General features: G+C 38.3%; 1 protein-coding gene across 2 annotated transcripts in view; it reads right to left on the reverse strand.

Moving 5' to 3' along the window:
- The window catches only part of LOC126334824 (uncharacterized), a 377818-nt gene that overhangs the window by 83348 nt on the left and 274662 nt on the right, over positions 1 to 19808 (reverse strand). For both annotated transcript variants that reach the window (XM_049997482.1, XM_049997483.1), the window contains 2 exons: positions 4278 to 4468; positions 3999 to 4157 (listed from right to left, as the gene is read on the reverse strand). In XM_049997482.1, coding sequence (XP_049853439.1) covers positions 3999 to 4157; positions 4278 to 4468 — 350 coding nt within the window. The remainder of the gene's footprint in view (positions 1 to 3998; positions 4158 to 4277; positions 4469 to 19808) is intronic.

Raw genomic sequence — 19808 nt, forward strand, 5'->3', positions numbered from 1 at the left:
ACTGAACCCAGTTCCCCCTGAGCAGCCATAGCGTATGGATCTCTGTGCCGGCGCGTTCACAGGAGCTCAGTCCATCAGTTCACTTGATGATGGCGACATGTTTGATCGCCGAAATATTGTGCCCGTTGGACACTATAGACCGGCAGTACACCCGTGGATATTTTGATTATTCCTACACTCATTACTCAAATTTGGTTCTAGAAAATTTCTAAGTAGGTCTTCTTGGGATAATTTGTGTGTATCTTCAAGTGTCTACCAGTGCAGTTCTTTCCGCGAGAAACTCCCACTGGTCAAACAGACCTGGGACATTCATGCTGCCCCTCTCTGTATACGTTCAATATCCCCTGTTAGTCCCATTTGGTATGGGTACCACACACTTGAGACATATTTTAGGATGGGTCACATGAGTCTTTTGTATGCAATCCCTGTGTAGACTGATTGGATTTCCCTAGTATTCTAATAATGAACCACTGTCTGCCACCTGTTTTACCTATGGCTGAGGCTATGAGATCATTCCATTTCATATCCCTAGGAATAGTTACACCCTGGTATTTGTATGAGCTGACTGATTCCCACTATGACTTGTTGATATTACAGTCATAGGATACTATGTTAGTTGCCAATCTTTATGCCAGTTTCAAATCTTATCAAGAAAGAATATTTGTGCAGCTTTTTTCAGACAGTACTTCATTATTGATAACTGCATAATCTGTGAGATCTCTGAGGTTACCATTAATATTATCTCATTAATGACAAGAATAGCAATGGCCCCAACATATTTCCCAGGGGCACACCTGAAGATAATATGTTGTGTCCTTCCTACATAAATCCTCAATTAAGTCAGCAATCCTTATTATGATACTTATTATAATAAATGCATGTGTGGTACTGAGTCAAATGCTGTTTAAAGGTAAGAAACACAGCATTTACCTGACTGCATAAATCCATGGTATTTAGGATGTTATGTGAGAAAAGTTTGAGTTAGGTTTCACATGACTGATGTTTTCAGACACCATGCTGGTTGGCATGGATGAGGTGATTTTGTTTGAGATATTGTTCAGTCTGCTTTCATGTTGTGTAAACATAGTCAGCACCAATGAATTAATGTGACATCCAACATCAATGGAAAACATTAGATTGTTTCTTGCTAAACGCAATTTTTTTTAAATGGGATTTTATGTGCTCAGCTGATTGACTGACCTAAAATTAGTCTAGTACAATATTTGATTCAATAAATTACAAGGGGACAGAATTGTTGAGCAAATTTATCTTCAGGAGATGAAATTCCAAGTACTGCCAACAGGCATACTTAAAAGTAGAAAGAAAAAAGCTCTCTCCATAGCAGAGTTGGTGAAAAAATGTCTCTGGTAGTGCTGTTGGCAGGCTTTCAACTAAGAAGTGTAAATGGCTTCAGTTGAAAACAATAACAAAAGAGCAGAATCTATGACTGGACATTTTCAGATACACTTTGCAATTTTTCTGCATGAAAATCTTTCAAGCTGATGTAAGCTACTTTACCGACTAAGTATGACTTCCTTCATTCTTTTTCTTAAATTAGAAATAAATCAATCATGACTTGAACCAAGAGTTACAGGAAAATTAACGTAGCTAAAATAATCTTAATGGAAATTTCATGACTGAAACAATTAACAAAAATAACAGGAGCTGAAAACTCATTTGCAGTTGATTGAAGCACAACACAAAGATGCAAGTAGCTGCACAAAAAGTACGTGTTGTGCTGCACTTGAACCAAACAAACAAAGTGAGTTACATGATTGAAACCATACAATTTCAACACTGCAATCTTTACTGAAAAGAATTCATTGTTATCTGTTGTTACAAATTTGTGCCTCAACTATGCATGTAGTTTCCTTCTTGTCTGCTTAGCTTTGATTTGATAAGAACTTCTAACTTTTCTGTTGCTGAGATCTTGAGTAACATTTTCTTTCATAGATCTGCTGTTTTTTCCTTCATTCAGAATTGCTATTTTATCTATCAATTTCTAACACTTTTCTCCTTCCTGTTAACAAAAGTTAATGTCTAAGTTATATTTTGAATGTTTCTGTATATATTGTTGGCTGGTAAGGGGTTGCATCTAATGTTCAGTTAATTGGCAATGACTGATGTTCTCATAAAAGAAAAAAGAAAATTATACATATGTTAAAACAGTTTCACAATTGGATGTGTTACAAATGATGACCAGCTCATATAGTATAACATTCTGTGGACTACGCTGTGAATTATGAAGGTCTGCCAAATCCAGATAAAATCTACATAGTAGATTAATGACGTGGATTGGTACAGGGCAAGCCTGTGTGTGGTTTTTGGCAGTTCCCCATGTTAACTTAAGCAAATGTTGCACTGTTCCCTATACTCCACTGCAGCAAATACTATACACAAACAGTTAAAACACTGTAGCACACAGAACACAGTTTACATAATTCGCAGGCAAATAGTGCTCACAAATTTCCTCCCTTAGGTTGCATTGATGAGTGAGGAAGGACATCCGGCAATACTTTTCTCCCTTTGTACTGTGGCAGTAGACAACATGGGGATTATTGATTTTGAAGCACCATCTTTACTACTAATGGTAATCTTTGTTTTCACTACTGACTTTGGAATAATAACATTCTCTTTTTACATGAATACATACCACATTGGGTCACACGTTCAATATAAGACAATACGTATAAAAGTACCTAAATACTCATTCCACAAGTAGCTGAATAATGGTATCCAGCTGCTTATGGCATGAGCAGTCAATTACTTGTATGCTTTTTCTCCCAAAAGCTTGGCACAAGTTTGATGCAATGCATTAATAAAAAATTGAATGAGTATATTTTGATACTGGCATCCAAAATTTATGATTACTAACTGTGGAAGAGGCAGTTCTTTCTCATTCATATTTCGAATGAATGATTTTTACATCACTGATACCTTAGCATTTGTTTTTATACAAGGTACATTAAAATTATCAACAAATAGCAAAATATTACAGTTTTTATGTTTATATACAGGGCATCTCTCCTAAAAATTGTCATTAGCATTTTCTCTGGAGTTTTAGCAGATATCTGCAAAAACATTTTTGCATTGTTTGAGTGGAGTCATCCCTAACAAATGGTGCTCAATACATCTTTCAAACGACACCTAATGTTGACAGAAAGCACTGATTAGTTTCCTGTTACAGACAAAATTATTTTTAAAGTGGAATTTTACATGGTAGTTCAATAGAGCAATCCAGGTTAGTCTAGCATGATATTTGTATTATTTATATTCACTAACAATGACAGGAAGACTCGAAGAATAACCAGTACTCAAGCAGCAATAGCACTGCCGTGGCTCACACTGATTGATACTGCACAGCATGCAGTGCTACTGAGTCACTGGTGGATTGCTGCTTATTCTTCATGTTTTACTGTCCCTATTAATAAATATCGATAAAACAAATACCGGACTGGAATAAGTTGGGAATGCTCCATTGAAAGGGGACATAAACTTCTAATTTAAAAATAATTTTCTTTTTAACTGGAAAGATACTGATGTCTTCTGTTGGCACTGGCCACCACGTGAAACATATGATAAGCAGCAATTGTTTGGGTTGGCTCCACCTACACATTGAAAAAATGAAATTACAAATACCTGCTGAACTAACAGAAAAATGTGCCTAAAAACTCTTTGGATATAGCATAGATACGGCATAATCAGATGTGTACTTGTTTCCTAATTGACGACATCATGAGTTAGTTAGTTGTGTGTTCCATTGATCAATCAAACAGTACAGTAGCCGTTATGATGTGGGACATGTCAAGTGCACAAGAAATGCACATGTGAAACAAGATTTTTTAATATATACATATTACAAAACAGTGTTAAAGATTAATATGTTTATTATTTACCCCATTCCCTTAAATGGCACAAAATTTATATAGTATATTTATAGATTTATTTATTCCTGTTCAAGAATGTAACTAAAATGTTATAAGTACCTGTATTCATACCTTTGTGTTGATTCCCTGCCCACATTCAACTCCTCCATGAATCACAGCAACTGTACCATCATCAGCATAAATAGATACAACTGAATGATAATTACCCAGATAGATAAAAGGATATCTCATAATTACCATTGCCATTCCCCTTTTCCGCCATCGATTTTCCTGTAATAAATAAATCTCATATTAGGTGCCACTGGAAGTTGATATTATTTGAAATACAAGATCATTTGAAATTAAATTAATTTACAGGTTTTAGGATTAGACCCTCACACATCAACACACCTTGTTGAAGGTTTCCACTGCCTTTTTCCTTTCATCATATTGTGCAGACGACTTCAGATCATTGATAATACCAACCAGTGTATCATCATCTTTTGTTAAGTTTGCAAGTCTGATTTCCAATGGATCCATTTTAAGATCATTTGCTATATGTTCCATTATAGTTTCTACCATTGCATTTCCTTCTAAGGAACCTGGCACAAAGCATCAATTATTAAGAAAAAAAGGTTGACATTTACACAGGATGTCAATAACTTTTATAATTTTGGCATAAAATATCAGTTAGTTCATTTACAACCAGCACAATAATTATGAAATGAGATAAAAATGAAATATCACCAGTTATTCCAATCCTAAATCAATAATCTATTCTATGACTGCATATTCAATGTGATCTGGATATTTGTAATGTTATCGGTCCACTTTTGAAATTCTGAATCAACTACAAGACACTGAACTAGTGCTTGAGGAAACTGCACTACCCAGAAAAAATGGCCTGAGTGAATGTAACTTGCAGCTTATATAGAGCATTATACATGTAATACATAATGAAGATTGCAGAGAGGTGACACTCACACTTCGAGGCAACCTCTCTTGTATGACCAGAAACATTAGGGTTACACAAAGCTTAGTCATTAAAGCACTGTCACATAAAATAGTAATATGAAAGCAAGTATCAGTATGCCTTCACAAGATTAAACAATTGAGTATCATTAAGAGACAAAATGACTGGTCTCCAGGAATTGGGTTTGTCATACCGCGGCATTTCAACTTGCACAGGGCAATGGTGTCACCTAACATCACTATGGAAACTGAGTAGCAGCAGCAATATTACTGTCGACTGTTATGGTGGTATTACCCCCAGTGTCCTTTGATGAATCCAGCATATAAGCTGGACTGGGGCTGGTCTGAGCTAATTGTGTTACAACAAGTAATGTTTTAATACAGTGGACATGCATGCCAATTTACAATTATTCACTTTTGGGACTCTTACTAACAAGTGGATCTCTGATCTTACATGAACTAGATTTAGGTTGGATTATTTATTTAAAGACAGCTTACAGCATTCCAAGGAGCATTAGATTTGAGTGTAGATTGGTAGTGGCAACGACCCAGTACCTGTGATGTATACAAACTAGACTTCGAACATTTTTGCGGTTAAGTGAAAATGTCGATTTTCAGCCATGGAAGAACTACACCAACCACTAACGCAAATCGTCTGGGGTTCTAAAGAGCTAATGGTACCAATGTTACAGGCAGTGCAACTGTTAGCAAATGCAAAAGGAACATGAATCATATCATCCTGTTTATGGCTTTTCCACCATTTAACAAACAAAGAGAAGAATGGGATGCTTACTGCCAACAACTTAAATTCTATGGCTTACTAAAATTATGACACAGAAAGACAATAGGCCATGTTCTTTTCAGGAAATACTGAACTGTATCATCTAATGCAGAAACTAGATCACAAATGAATTAAGTAGAACTTTGAGTTGCCTATAATGTTTTCTTTATTACCAGAAAATTTTTCAACAAAGGGAACTTGTTACTGCAACAAGGCTGGAATTTTGGCAGTGGAAAAATCCCCCCAACCCCCCCAGTCAGTTTTATGCAGACTGGAGCACCATCATATATGAATTAAGTAGGAATTGCAATTCTGAATGTTTGGGGAAGGAAAAGCAGACTGACTCTCTAATCAGGGATGTTATAGTGCACCTTACCCTCGAGTTGGCAGTGAGAAACACACACAGATAAAATCAGATCTTACTCTGATAGAAGCAATCTAAACAACTCAAACTCATGAAACTGCCTGTGCAGGTCAGAGTTTGTTTACAGAGGAAGAAAGTATTGTGACAGTCAGTTCACTGGCACTGGTTGTACAGGACATCATGCCACCTCTGGTGAGGCTCCAGCTTTGCCATGGTCTGGATAACTTCCTAAACAACTGCACCAACAACTATGTCAGCAGCAGTGCCACTGCCCAGCTGTAAACATCGCTTTCTTCAGAACACATGACTCCATTGGCATGCAACACACCACAGGTGTGGAAAAAAATGAAACACTTGCAAGAGGTATGTTTTAGCAGTTCTGCAACAAATATTCCACAATCTGTACAAATGAACCCAGTGAATGATAAATTTACTAAAGTACAACATCTCAGACTGCAGACCAACAAATGATCGTTGATGCATTTGTAGGCTAATACTCAGTGAAGTTATTCCTTGACACTGGTGCTTCTGTGTCCTTGCTAAATCTACCCACTTAAGTTTAGGGTCACTGTCCTCATGAGCAGATAAGACAAATCTTTGGGCCTGTAGATGCCATTGTGTGGCTCTACTAGGGAAACTTTCCATTTTACTCACTTAGAAACAGGATACTCATCTACACTCCTGGAAATGGAAAAAAGAACATATTGACACCGGTGTGTCAGACCCACCATACTTGCTCCGGACACTGCGAGAGGGCTGTACAAGCAATGATCACACGCACGGCACAGCGGACACACCAGGAACCGCGGTGTTGGCCGTCGAGTGCACGGTACATCCAAACCGTCATCGAACCCATCGTTCTACCATTCCTAGACCGGCAAGGGAACTTGCTGTTCCAACAGGACAATGCATGTCCGCATGTATCCCGTGCCACCCAACGTGCTCTAGAAGGTGTAAGTCAATTACCCTGGCCAGCAAGATCTCTGGATCTGTCCCCCATTGAGCATGTTTGGGACTGGATGAAGCGTCGTCTCATGCGGTCTGCACGTCCAGCACGAACGCTGGTCCAACTGAGGCGCCAGGTGGAAATGCCAAGCAAGCCGTTCCACAGGACTACATCCAGCATCTCTACGATCGTCTCCATGGGAGAATAGCAGCCTGCATTGCTGCGAAAGGTGGATATAGACTGTACTAGTGCCGACATTGTGCATGCTCTGTTGCCTGTGTCTATATGCCTGTGGTTCTGTCAGTGAGATCATGTGATGTATCTGGCCCCAGGAATGTGTCAATAAAGTTTCCCCTTCCTGGGACAATGAATTCATGGTGTTCTTATTTCAATTTCCAGGAGTGTAGTAAATTTAATTGTGGTAGCTGACCACAGGGAGAAAAATGTTTTTTGGGTAGAGTTTTTTTTAATGTATTTGGATTTATGGCTCATGAAATAGTACATGCCATGCAATCCAAATGATCTTGTGCCACCCTAAAAGCTCTCTGATAGGTATGCTCAAATCTTCTCAAGTGGATTGGGGAAGGAGATTGATTTCAAAGCTAATTTCACACTTAAGGTGGCAGCTATCCTGTGCTTCTTCAAAACTCATCAGTCCTCCAGTTCTAAAGGATGCCTTCAAAACAGAATTGGACAGCCTCACTCATGAAAATGTGTTAGCACCTGTTCCTCATAGTCAATGGTAACGTATGCAAGCCCAAAGACATTCTGAGACTTTGCAATAACTTTAAGGTGAAAATTAACACAACATCTATAGTGGAAATTTACTCCCTACCTACCTAGGATGAAGTTCACAAAATTTACGCCAGTGAAATCCACTACACTTAAACCAAGAGGTTCTGTTGTGGGTCTCAGATGAGAACTACTGCTGCATCCTGATTTCTACCTTTCTCTGAGCTCAATTGCTGTGCCTCCTGCACATTGCCTATATGTTCGTACTAGATGAAAAGTTTGGTGTGACAACATGTGTTCTGGCCCAATACGGGCTCTGACATTGTGAACCTTGTCTAACAATGTTCCACCTGTCAGGCCCTTCAACATACACTGTCCAGTGATTCTCTCTCTGATACAACTCTGTAGAACCATGGAAGTATGTTCACCTAGATTTCACTGATCTGACTTTGAGCTTTTGTGTTTGGCTGTGACTGATTCTTTTTCTTATTTCCATTTTGTGTTGCACAAATCCCAGGTCATTTCTGCTGCTACTCAAATGGTCTTGGAAGAGAGCTTTTTCCTTAAAGGTATTTTGTGTATGTTGATCTCAATTAAGATGGTACTTACATCTCATGACTTATAACAGATTTGCACACATAACAGGATTCACCACCTTCAAAGGATGCCTTTCCACTCATCCTAACACACATGCAGAAAACTTTACCTGCACCTTCAAGACTCAGCTCCACAAGGAAATGGTGTACAACACAGTATCTAACACTCTCTAATTTTACAGGACCACCCCAATCAAAGGCCATAAACTCAAGGAACAGCTTCAAGACTGGCCTCATCGAATCTTCATGGATTGCTGTGTCCACCAGCTGTACAGTTCATTGCTGCAGCCTCTCCCTTCTGGGCAGACTCCCTGGTTTGGGCCTATGAGTTCAGACAAATTCCAACCTAGGTCTGTGGTATGATCTTCACCCAATATGGGCACGTGATGTATACCATGGCCTACAACCACAGATTTCTGTGGCACCATCAGAATCAATCAGCAGCAATCTTGTCAGCAGTGTCCAGATCCATCACCCTCTACTACAGACTGTCTGGTTTCGTGTTGGCTTATGCTATTCCCTTTGAGCCATATCCTGCCCTGTTTCCCTGCCATGATGTCCATGGCATCTATCTGCTTCCATTCCTGGAAGTGGTTCCATCGCACCACTCATGGCCTGTTTCTTCCCTCCAAACCATCTCCATTGGCATGGGAGGGACTGCAATGACACCACCTGATGTTACTATGGAGAACAAGTAATATACGCAACATTACTGTCAACTGTAATAGTGCCACTATGCAGAGGTCACATGTCACCAAGAACGTCCTCTGAAAAATTCCACATATAGGTCAGCCCAGAGCCAGACTGAGCTAGTTCTGTGTTGATACAATGTATATATGTGCCAGTTTATGGTTGTTTACTTTTGGGGCACTGTTACTAACAGGCAAAACTCTAACACTGTGTCAACTGGACTTTGGTTGGGTCTTTTACTTAAAAATAGCTTGCACTGCTCTGAGGAGCATTGTGTAGTCTCTACTAACTTGTTTTATTTACATTTAACATCAATCTGTTTGCACTGAACCACAGAGTGGACATACTTTATGACTTGATTGATCAGTATTGTAAATAGTCTTCATGGGTTTGCTGCCAGATCACATTGTGCAAGTTCCACAATATTTCCTCGAGGCAACTGCCCGACATCTTCAGGTGGTTCAACCTGGCTTGTGGCTACGTATGACTGGCAGTATCCATACATTGATGCCCCGTTTTTAGAACACGAGCACGAACAATGCGCAGCCGCAGAAATCACGCATGCACAGTGATTTGCCAATTCAAACTCCCACTGCCGAAAATCGCAGAGCGGCTCTTCCGTGCATGTGCTGTATGCTGCATTTGTCAAGTGCGATCAATGGCCGTACTGGGCCAGTGTTATGACAGACCTGCTAGCGAAGAATCTTGATTTTCGCTTTGTGATTTAACAGCAGCCAATGCAAGGTTCCAGGCTGTGCTCAGTTGAAATCCCGTACCCTTGTTGATCAGATTATCGGCTGTACAGATATGAGTTGCTTCCTTAAAGATCAGTATTGTCAGTCTCTGCTCATCCATTGTGGGCATGGGACAGTGGCTGGTCAAGTATTTAACAGTGAAATTTGCCAACAGCTGTGCAATAGATTTTTTTTTTAACTACCAGTTTTGGTATTCCATTATGCCATCTTTGTGCCCCTGCATAAGGAAAAAAGAGTATACGTCTACTGTATATCAAAGTGTACTACAGCGAGCTTTATGGAAAGTGACAGGTAACAATAAAAGCACTTAAAACTACAAGATGAAAGTAGCATCATTAAGATGCTGGATGTACACAGCGATTTATCTTAATGATGATACTGTCATCTTATAGTTTTAAATGTTTTCATTATTACCTGTCACTTTCTGTAAAGTTTGCTGTAGTGTATCTTGATACACACAACAGTATTATTATGAAGGGCACAGAAGATGGCACAATGGAATGCCAAACCTAGTAGTTAAAATGAAATAAAATAACATCTCAATTGCATGGCTGTTGGTGAATTTCACTGTTAAATAATTGATCTGTAAATGTTAGCAACAGTTGCTTTTGCACACATTTTATCACACTAGTATAATCTGAAAATAGAGTATGCGACAAAACAACTCTGTTCATAAATAAAGACAACTGTAAGCATTCAGCATGTGATGTCCACCTTGTTCTGTCCATTCATGAGATCTAGAAATAAACTGTCTAGTCATGATTAGTACCAAGTTTCTTAACTTTAAAAAATAATTTGATGTTGTAACAATATGTACTTTTAAAAATCAGAACAGTTACACAATTAAGTTGAAGATTTCTTTGCAAAGACAACTTAGTATACCATTATTAATGGGGAAACATAGCATGAAAAATTCTGGCAGAAAGTAAATAATTTAGGAGTAAAGGTAACAACTGACTGATTAGTTGAGGTGTTGATTTGTTGTCAGACACTTAAACAGGACTGAAAACTTCACTAGCATTCAGTTACTATCTAGGAGTGGGAAAGATTGCGGATAGGTACGTAGTTTCTCATTTCCAAGTAAGATGATAGATAGATGAACACTTGTTGGGTGGATGGGGGATGGAATGTTTCTCAGCTCCGGGCACACACCATATTGAAAGTGGTATTCAACTGTGAAGCTAATCTACACAATATCCTGGTCCACCCTTAGGCCACATCCACTACCAATACCTTGCCACATGGACCATATACTCATATTCCTGTGGAAGATCCAGGTGCAAGACCTGTACAACTCAGCACACCCTACTTTAGTGCCATCACAAATTTGTCCTGTCTCGTCAGAGGCAGAGCAACCTGTGAAAGCAAACTTGTCATATATCAACTCTGCTGCTATTTCTGCACTGCATTTTATGTGTACTTGACACTCAATGAATTGCCCCCACCAAATTGTAGCCAACAGCAGAGGTGACCACTCAGTGCACTAATACCCTGCTCAGCACAACATGTTCGATTTCAATGGTTGCTTCACTACCAGTCATATCTACATCTTTCCCTTCAACACCAGCTTTTCCAAACTAAGTAGATGGGAAGATGGGAGTTATCATTTTAACAAACCCTTTGTTCCTGTAATCCCCTAGCCCCAATCTTCACTAACACCCCGCCCCAAACCCAGAGGATGTAGAACAAACACATGCTTTCCCTGTGGTAAATGGATTATCTGACCATGATGCACAACTGATTAACTTACAAAACCTAACAGGGCATACACTTCAGAAACCATTAAGTAAAAGTGCGAGAGTGCACAACCCGGTATCTATAGATCACTTCAGAGAAAGTTTAGTAAATGTAAACTGGGAAGATGTATATAATGAGCCAAACGCTAATGATAAATGCAGCATATTTCTTGATAAACTTATATCCCTTTTTGAACATTGTTATCCAAAGAAAATTACTAAATGTAACACCACAAACTTTTCAAAGAAACCTTTGATTATAACAGGTATTAAAGTGTCTTCAGAAAGAAACTGTATGAAACAGCAAGAACTAGTAAAGATCCAGAAGTAGATTCACACTATAAAAATTATTGTAACATAATGAGAAAAGTTGTAAAGAAATAAAGAAATATGTATGTTAGAGATGAAATTAACAACTCCAGCAATAAAATCAAATCAATATGGAATGTTGTTAGAAGGGAGACAGGAAAAGTAACCACTAGGGTAGGTAGTATTACTGTTAAAGAGAATGAGATCATCTTAACCAACTGTACACAGGTAGCCAATGTATTTAACAACCACATCTGAAGTGTAGGGGAAAAAATTGGTGAGAATAGTTTAAAAGAAAAAGCCAGGCAATACATGGAAGAGTCAGTTTTAAAAAATTTTAGTTGGATTACATTTCATCTAACAACATTTTGTGAAATAAGGAAAATTATTAAATCTTTGAAAAATAAATGTTCTGTTGGGATAGATGACATCTCTAACATGTTATTAAAACAATGTGGAGCAATTACGGCTGATGTTTTGAGTCACATATGTAAGGCATCACTGACTCAGGGTATTTTTCCAGACAGGTTAAAATATGCCATTGTCAGGCCTCTCTACAAAAAGGGAGAAACCACAGATGTCAATTATTACTGGCCAATATACTTGCTTACAGCATTTTAAAAATTTTTTGAGAAAGTAATGTACTCAAGAGTGGTTAGCCATCTCAACAGTAATGGTATACTTAGTAAATCACAGTTCAGATTTCAGAAATCCTGTTCCACTGAGGCAGCTATATACAATTTCACTGTCCACATAATAGAATCTTTAAATAGTAAAATCTCAGCAGTAGGAATATTCTGTGACTTGTCCAAAGCATTTTATTGTGTGACCCATGACATTATGTTAGAGAAATTACAATTCTATGGTATAAATGGAAAAGCATATGAGTGGTTTAAGTCATATCTACAGAACAGGAAGCAAAAAGACTCTTTATATTCTTCAAGTAATTCAAAGGAGTTTGCCACTTCATCTAACTGGGATGAAATTGCATTAGATGTTCCACAAGGTTCGATCATGGGTTCCCTCCTGTTCTTGATATATGTGAATGACCTCTCTTCTTATGTGAAACAAGATGCTGAACTGACACTGTTTACTGATGATACAAGCATAATTATTAATCCAGTAAAAGAAAGTCCAACAGAAAATGATACAAATAAGATCTTTGGAAAAGTCATTAATTGGTTTTCTGCAAATGGGCTTCCTCTGAACTTTGAAAAAACACAGTACATCCAATTTTCTGCTGCAAAAAGTATAATTCCTTCAATAAACATAACACATCAAAAGAAGTCAGTAGCCAGGGTAGGGCACACTAAATTTTTGGGTGTACATATAGTTGAGAATCTTAATTGGAAAAGTCATATTTTGGATCTCCTAAAGCGACTAGGTTCAGCAACTTTTGCAATCAGAATGATTGCCAATTTTGAGGATGAAGAAATTAGTAAGCTAACATACTTTGCATACTTCCACTCTCTGATGTCATACCAAATAATATTCTGAGGCAACTCAACACTTAGGCAAAAGGTATTCACTGCTCAAAAGAAAGTAGTTAGAATAAAGTGTAGGGTTCATAGTCACACATCTTGTAGGCATCTGTTTAAAAGGTTAGGAATTCTTACAACTGTTTCACAATACATTTGCTCAGTAATTAAATTTTTTCTCAACAACATGGACCAGTTTAAAATCAACAGTGACATTCATGATTACAATACCAGAAAAAAGAAAGACCTACACTATCCTTTACTTAACCTATCTTTGGCACAGAAAGGGGTAAAATATGCTGCTATAAAACTTTTTGATAAATTACTAGAGAAAATAAAATGTCTGACAGACAGCAGTAATAGTTTCAAAAACAACTTGAAATCATACCTCCTTCTCCTTCTATACCATAGATTAATTCTTGAATACTAGAAAATAAATCTGGAGATATAATATATGCATTTTATGCCATTTAAGGGAATGGAATAGATAACAGAAATATTTAGGTATAAGGCTATAATAAAAATAAAAAATGAACTTGTTTCCTTTGCGCATTTCTTGTGCATTTAACACATTCCGCATCATAACAGTTTTTCCATGCTATTAATCAATGGAATACATAACTAACTAACTAAGCACCTCTATCCTGTCACATGACGCTAATGTCACACACCCTGGACCAACATCCTCTTCCCCACTCTCACCTTCTTTTGTTCCACCACCTTTACAAAATCCGCTCCCCTTTGTCATCGTCACCTTGCGCTGCACAAACTCACCAGTGACTGTGTGTAGTATTCCTATCCCATGCAACTGCTGTCTCTCTCTCTCCCACACTGATATTACATACACCTGCTTCCTCCCTCCAAGCTGTCAGCCAACTTTCCCCAATTTTCCCTCCCACTCTTCACCTCTTTTCTCCTCTTGACCACTCTGTCTGATACAACCCTTCAGCCCAGTCTACCAGCAGTACTGCAATTCTTGCAATGGCTTGCGCACTCACTCTAGTTAAAAAAAGGATTCATCCAAAAGCTAGCATAGATCTTCAGACTTGTTTTTGTATCTGTTGATGACTCAAGACCCCTATTATTCAATGGGGAAACGTTTTTAGAAGAGATGACGGTGGTTGACACACTTCAAGAAAATGCGACAGGAAAATAACTGTTCACAACACACACGAACAACTGCTTGGACAATGCTTTTAGCTCTCTTAGGATATTATTAGACAATATAGTTGTGTAAAAATATGTCACATCTTTAAAACATTGTTAAAAATGTAAGAATATTTACAGATGATCATCAGTAGATGTATAGTTTGGCAGCTGATGCTAAAGAAGTATATATATAATGTAGTGTATACAAATAGACAGGACACATTGTATCATCTGACAATATGATTAGTGATTAATAGTTCAAATCAGTCACAACTGTGAAGTACAGAGTGATTGAAAGGTCTGTTAACACTTTAAAATGCACTAGTTCATGGAATAAGATAGGCAGAGAGGAAGAAATTGACACACATGCATGTAATGATGTGGGGTGTTACTGAAACCATAAACAAGTGCAAAAACTGGCTGACAGATTGTGCTGGACAGCAACATATCAGTGACACCACCTGAGAATCCTGTATAAAATGAGCATTAGTGAGAAAGGCTGATAAACAGCTGCTGGAAGGTATGACCCTTATGCAGAATAGTACTCCACCCCATATTGTTACATGTGAGAAAGACATCTTGCACACATCATTTGGTGAACTGGTGATGATCACGTGTTGAGCTGCCACATCTGCCATGCTTGGCCTCCCATGTTCCCAGACCTCAATCTGTTTTATTATTGGTTGTGGGGTTGCCTAATGTCTCATGTCTACTTCAGTCATCCAATCTCATTAGAGATGCTAAAGAACAACATTCAATGGCAGTTTCTCACTACTGATATGCTGTACATTGCTGTTCACAACATTGTTCCATGATTACAAGTACTATTGATGAATGACAGCCGACATGCGGAGCATTTGTTATAAGAACATTGTCTTTGCTAAAAATCAATTGTTATCCTGACTATTGCTTTCAAATCATACAAAGAGCCATCTGTTAGTTATTTTGTGCACTTTTTCTATTTCAATCAAACCCCATGTCATGTCAAACATGTGTGTCAATTTTTACTTCTCTGCCTACATAATTCCATGAACTATTTATTTTTCTAATGTTAACAGATTTTTGGTTCAATCTGAATTTAGAAGTAACAGTGAAAAATGATTTAAAGTAGAATGGCCATATAAATCTAGTTGTGGGGATGACATATCCCAGAGGGAAAAGGCAGTCACTTAGGAAGTAACTTAAAAAATATTTATTTCAAATGTTCTTCACTATTATTTCTTGATGTGGGGCGCTAAAAGATTTAATTAATGAAAGAGAGAGAAGTGATAGAAAGAAAAGCTATAAAATTTTATCATCAACTTCCTTAATCAGTATAAGTGCATTACAAGAATAACCAATAATCTCCAGTTGAGTACTCCACAAGAAAAATTGTTGTGCCTGAAGCAGACCATTCCTTTCTCAAACCTGGGAGCCCACATTGCAATATGTAATATTTCCATCACAAGTGGGCTCATCAGTTATATGTTCTATGTCCCAGAGGAAGGCTTTAGCATTTCTTCGCACGATATTTTGTCATTTCCATCACTTATAACACTGTGACTATCCTAATACTTTGCTAGATAACTGAAGTCTCCTCCAATGATGACAGTATGATTTGGCAACATAAGTATTAGCAGGTTGATGTTTGTTGACTTTCAGATGCTTTTTGACACAATTCTCTCCTACTAAATGATCAACATGGTATGAGCTCACAGAAATTCCTGTCAGACAGGTCACTGTATGGAGAACTTCTTCTACATTAGACCTCAATAAGTAGTTTTGAATTAAAGCAACAGGATAATGTAATTCATTTCAGCATTTCCCTTAGATAAGACCTCTCAGGTTTACTAGATGTGAATGGTTAATGAAGTGCTCCAGGTGTTCTTCTGAGTTGTTATTTCCATTTTACAACTATATTTAAATGCCCAACCCAGCTGTTTCCTTCAGGGCCGACTACACGTAATAGCAAAACTCACGCCAGCTGAAGAAAATGGCCTGGCTGGTCACCAAAATATTGTGCATATTATGTAATCAACAGCTCAGAGAACACCCAGAAGCACACCACTTATCTCTCTTAGATAATTCACATGATGAACTGATATTTCATCATATTTGAGAACAATTTTTTTTTTAATTAGCTTTTTGAAAAAATAAGTAATCTGAGGTAAATACTACTTGAGGTGGCTGTCTTTGTTATTTAGAAAACAGTTTTTATTTATTTATTTATTTATTTTTTCCTCCCCGAAAGCCAATTACTTTCTTGATTAGAAGCTACCAAATGCCTGGTGTTAGTGCAAGATTCACTTTCTGCCATGAAACTGATGTAGAAAAACTTTCTTATTGCAGACAATTTTTTTAGAATGAATAGTCTATTGATTTTAGTAATGCCATATTCAGTTTTCACATTGGGAACATGTGCAGAAGTCACAATATTTGATCATGGGATCATGCCATTTGATTTCTATCCAACTGCAGTATTGTCAAGTCACTGTCAGTTGTACAACTGTTCGTCTGAGACAACAAAGGTGTTTTACATATTCTTATCCTCTGTTTAAGAGTTCATTTTTAAATAAAAGGACAGAAGAACACTCAGAACCTGTAACAAAAGTTGAAAGCGATAGGAAGAGAAGAAGAGTGTCATTTAAACGAACCAGTGGAAGATGCCATGAACAAAGTGTGGGGCTATTGGATGCCAGATGTGCACCTTTGAAGCAAATATATATCCATAAGAGAGCCCAGGGGCTGTTATGCTGCTGATGTAACCTATGATGAAATGGATGGTACAGCGTAACAATACTTCTGATTAATATTTTATTCACCAGTATCACAACATCCTGAGAAACCATGCTGATGTCAAAGTATTGCAAGATTACTGGAATGTGTATAATCGCAAACAGAAATCTTGATAATTATCAGGAGGATTCTAAGGTTGTGCAATTACTTTACAAAAGGCTCATTCATTCCTGTCTTATGTGGTGCAGTTCTGATATGCATCCATGTAAGGTAGTATTGTCAAAAGAAATATTAAAAAAATGAAATAAAAGTTGTGCATTTTGTGGGAGGATTATTTGGTCAGTATGAGACTGTTACTGACAAACACAGAGAAAAACTATATTTGCAGCAGATTCCATAAATTACAAGTTCCTAATATTAGTAGTGTTGGAAAAAAGTGGAAAAGGTGTTAAGGCTTGTTCAGTAATCCATCATATCATTCACCTTAATATTAAGAAGTAAATATTGATAGGTTGTCTTGTGTCTGTGGTGATTTTACTTAGAGTTGAAAAGTTACTGTGGAAAATAGTGGCGCTGGACTCAAATTAATGTGATAAACAAACTATGTAACAATTTAAACTCAGTTATAAAATATGTTGAAATATTGGAAACATGAAACTGATCCTGTTGAAGCCATAAGATTTAAACCAGGAAACTTGTGCATCTACATCTGTTATATATACAAAGTGTAGTATATGTATGTGTGTTTGTTCAGGATCTCTTTCCAAACCTGTGGATCAATTTCCACTACATTTGGCACAGTAACAACAGGCCTCAGGAATATCAATAATGCGGTTTATATCCTCATTGCTCCAATAGGGATGAAGATACAGGGAAAAACATGTTTTCTTCCAGTCCATGGTATATAGGCTGCCTTGCAGGATAGGTATGTTGTGTAGGAACAACATTACAAAATAAACCTGCTTTGCAGGCTCAAGAAACAATTTTCTGGTCCCTATCAAGTAGGTTGCCCTCCATGACAGATATGTTGGGGTAATACTAGCCTGCTTTATCAACCTGCTTTCCATGGTGGTCTGTACATCAGGGACAAAGAAACGATTTTCAGCTGACTATGACGCCAAAATTCAGTTGATTCTTGAAGAGGATAGATGCCAGAAACTGCCACGGGACCCAACATCAAGAATAATGAGGAAGACATCAGAGCTTCTAAAACAGTCAATACTGGAAGAGGGCATTATTAAGAATCTCCTTCATCAGGCGCTGAGTTCATCTACACTTTATGGACTACCAAAAATCCTCAAACTGGATTCTCCTCTTCGTCCCACTGTGAACACCACTGGGTCACCCACTTATAGATTGGCAAAACACCTGGCCAGCTTCCTTGCACCGCATGTGGGTCATTGTGTGCATCACATCAAGAACACCGATGACTTTATCAACAGAATTAAACAACTGTGTCTTAGTCAAGGTGGTCTCCCTGTTTCCAAGTGCTCTGGTCAAAGACTGTATAATCTCCTCTCCAAGTTATTTGATAGCACAATTGTGGGACTGTTTAAGCACATGTTGACATCATCTTACTTCCTACATGGCGGCCAGTATTTCGACCAGTTGGATGGCGTGGCTATTGGAAGCCCATTAGCTCCATCCATAGCCAACCTTTTTATGAAAAATTTTGAAGACATCGCCCTGGACATGGCTCCAGCTAAGTCAAGTTGCTTTTATTATTACATCGATGACACTTTTATCATCTGGCCCCATGGTCGTGAAAAACTGGGAGAATTTTTAGAACACCTGAACAGCATTCACAACCACATCAAGTTTATGATGGAAGTCAAGACAGATGGTGCATTGCCCTTCCTTGACATCCTCGTTCGACGGAAAACCAATGGGCACCTCAGCCACAGTGTCTACAGGAAACCAACACACACAGAACCATATCTGCACACTCTCAGCCACCAACATCCGGCACAAGAACATGGCATTCTGAATACACTCGTCCATCATGCTAAATTTGTCTCAGACGCAGAAAGCCTGCCACTAGAACTGAGCCACCTCCGAAAAGTCTTCTGACAAAACAGGTACAGCCACGGACAGGTGTCACAGGCTATATCTGGTGTGACACACAAGAAACATACCAACAGAGAAGAGAACACTACCAAAGAAGAAAGCAAAAAACTTGTGTTTTTGCCTTTTTGTGGTATCGTGTTGGGAAAGATTAGTCAGCTCCTGAAGAGATATAACATTTCATCAGTGTTCAGGCCCCCAGCAAAAATTCGTCAGCTCATGAAACCTGTGAAGGACGATCTAGGGCTTAGAATGCCTGGGGTGCACAAGATACCACGTCAGTGTGGCTGTTACTACGTCAGCCAAACAGTACACACTGTGGAGCAACGCTAGACAGAACACAAGAGATGCTTACGCCTAAGCTATCCAGAAAAATCAACCGGTGGCAGAACATGTCGTTATGAAGACAAAGCGATTTTGGGATAGCATCATAAAAGAAGCCATTGAAATAAAAACTTCTGAAAACACCATCAACAAGGGCAGCGATTTGCAGCTCAGCACAGCCTGGGACTCAGCTATCATGATATTAAAATGGACGGGATGGACACGAGTTGAACACATTACCGTATATGGCGAGGAAGAGAGCACCAGTGACGCCACAGCCAGCAGTGTGGCTACATAACGACGCGGTCACAGCAACACAGCAGTCAGTCTT

This window comes from Schistocerca gregaria, chromosome 2 (assembly GCF_023897955.1).
Source record: "Schistocerca gregaria isolate iqSchGreg1 chromosome 2, iqSchGreg1.2, whole genome shotgun sequence".
NCBI lineage: Eukaryota > Metazoa > Arthropoda > Insecta > Orthoptera > Acrididae > Schistocerca > Schistocerca gregaria.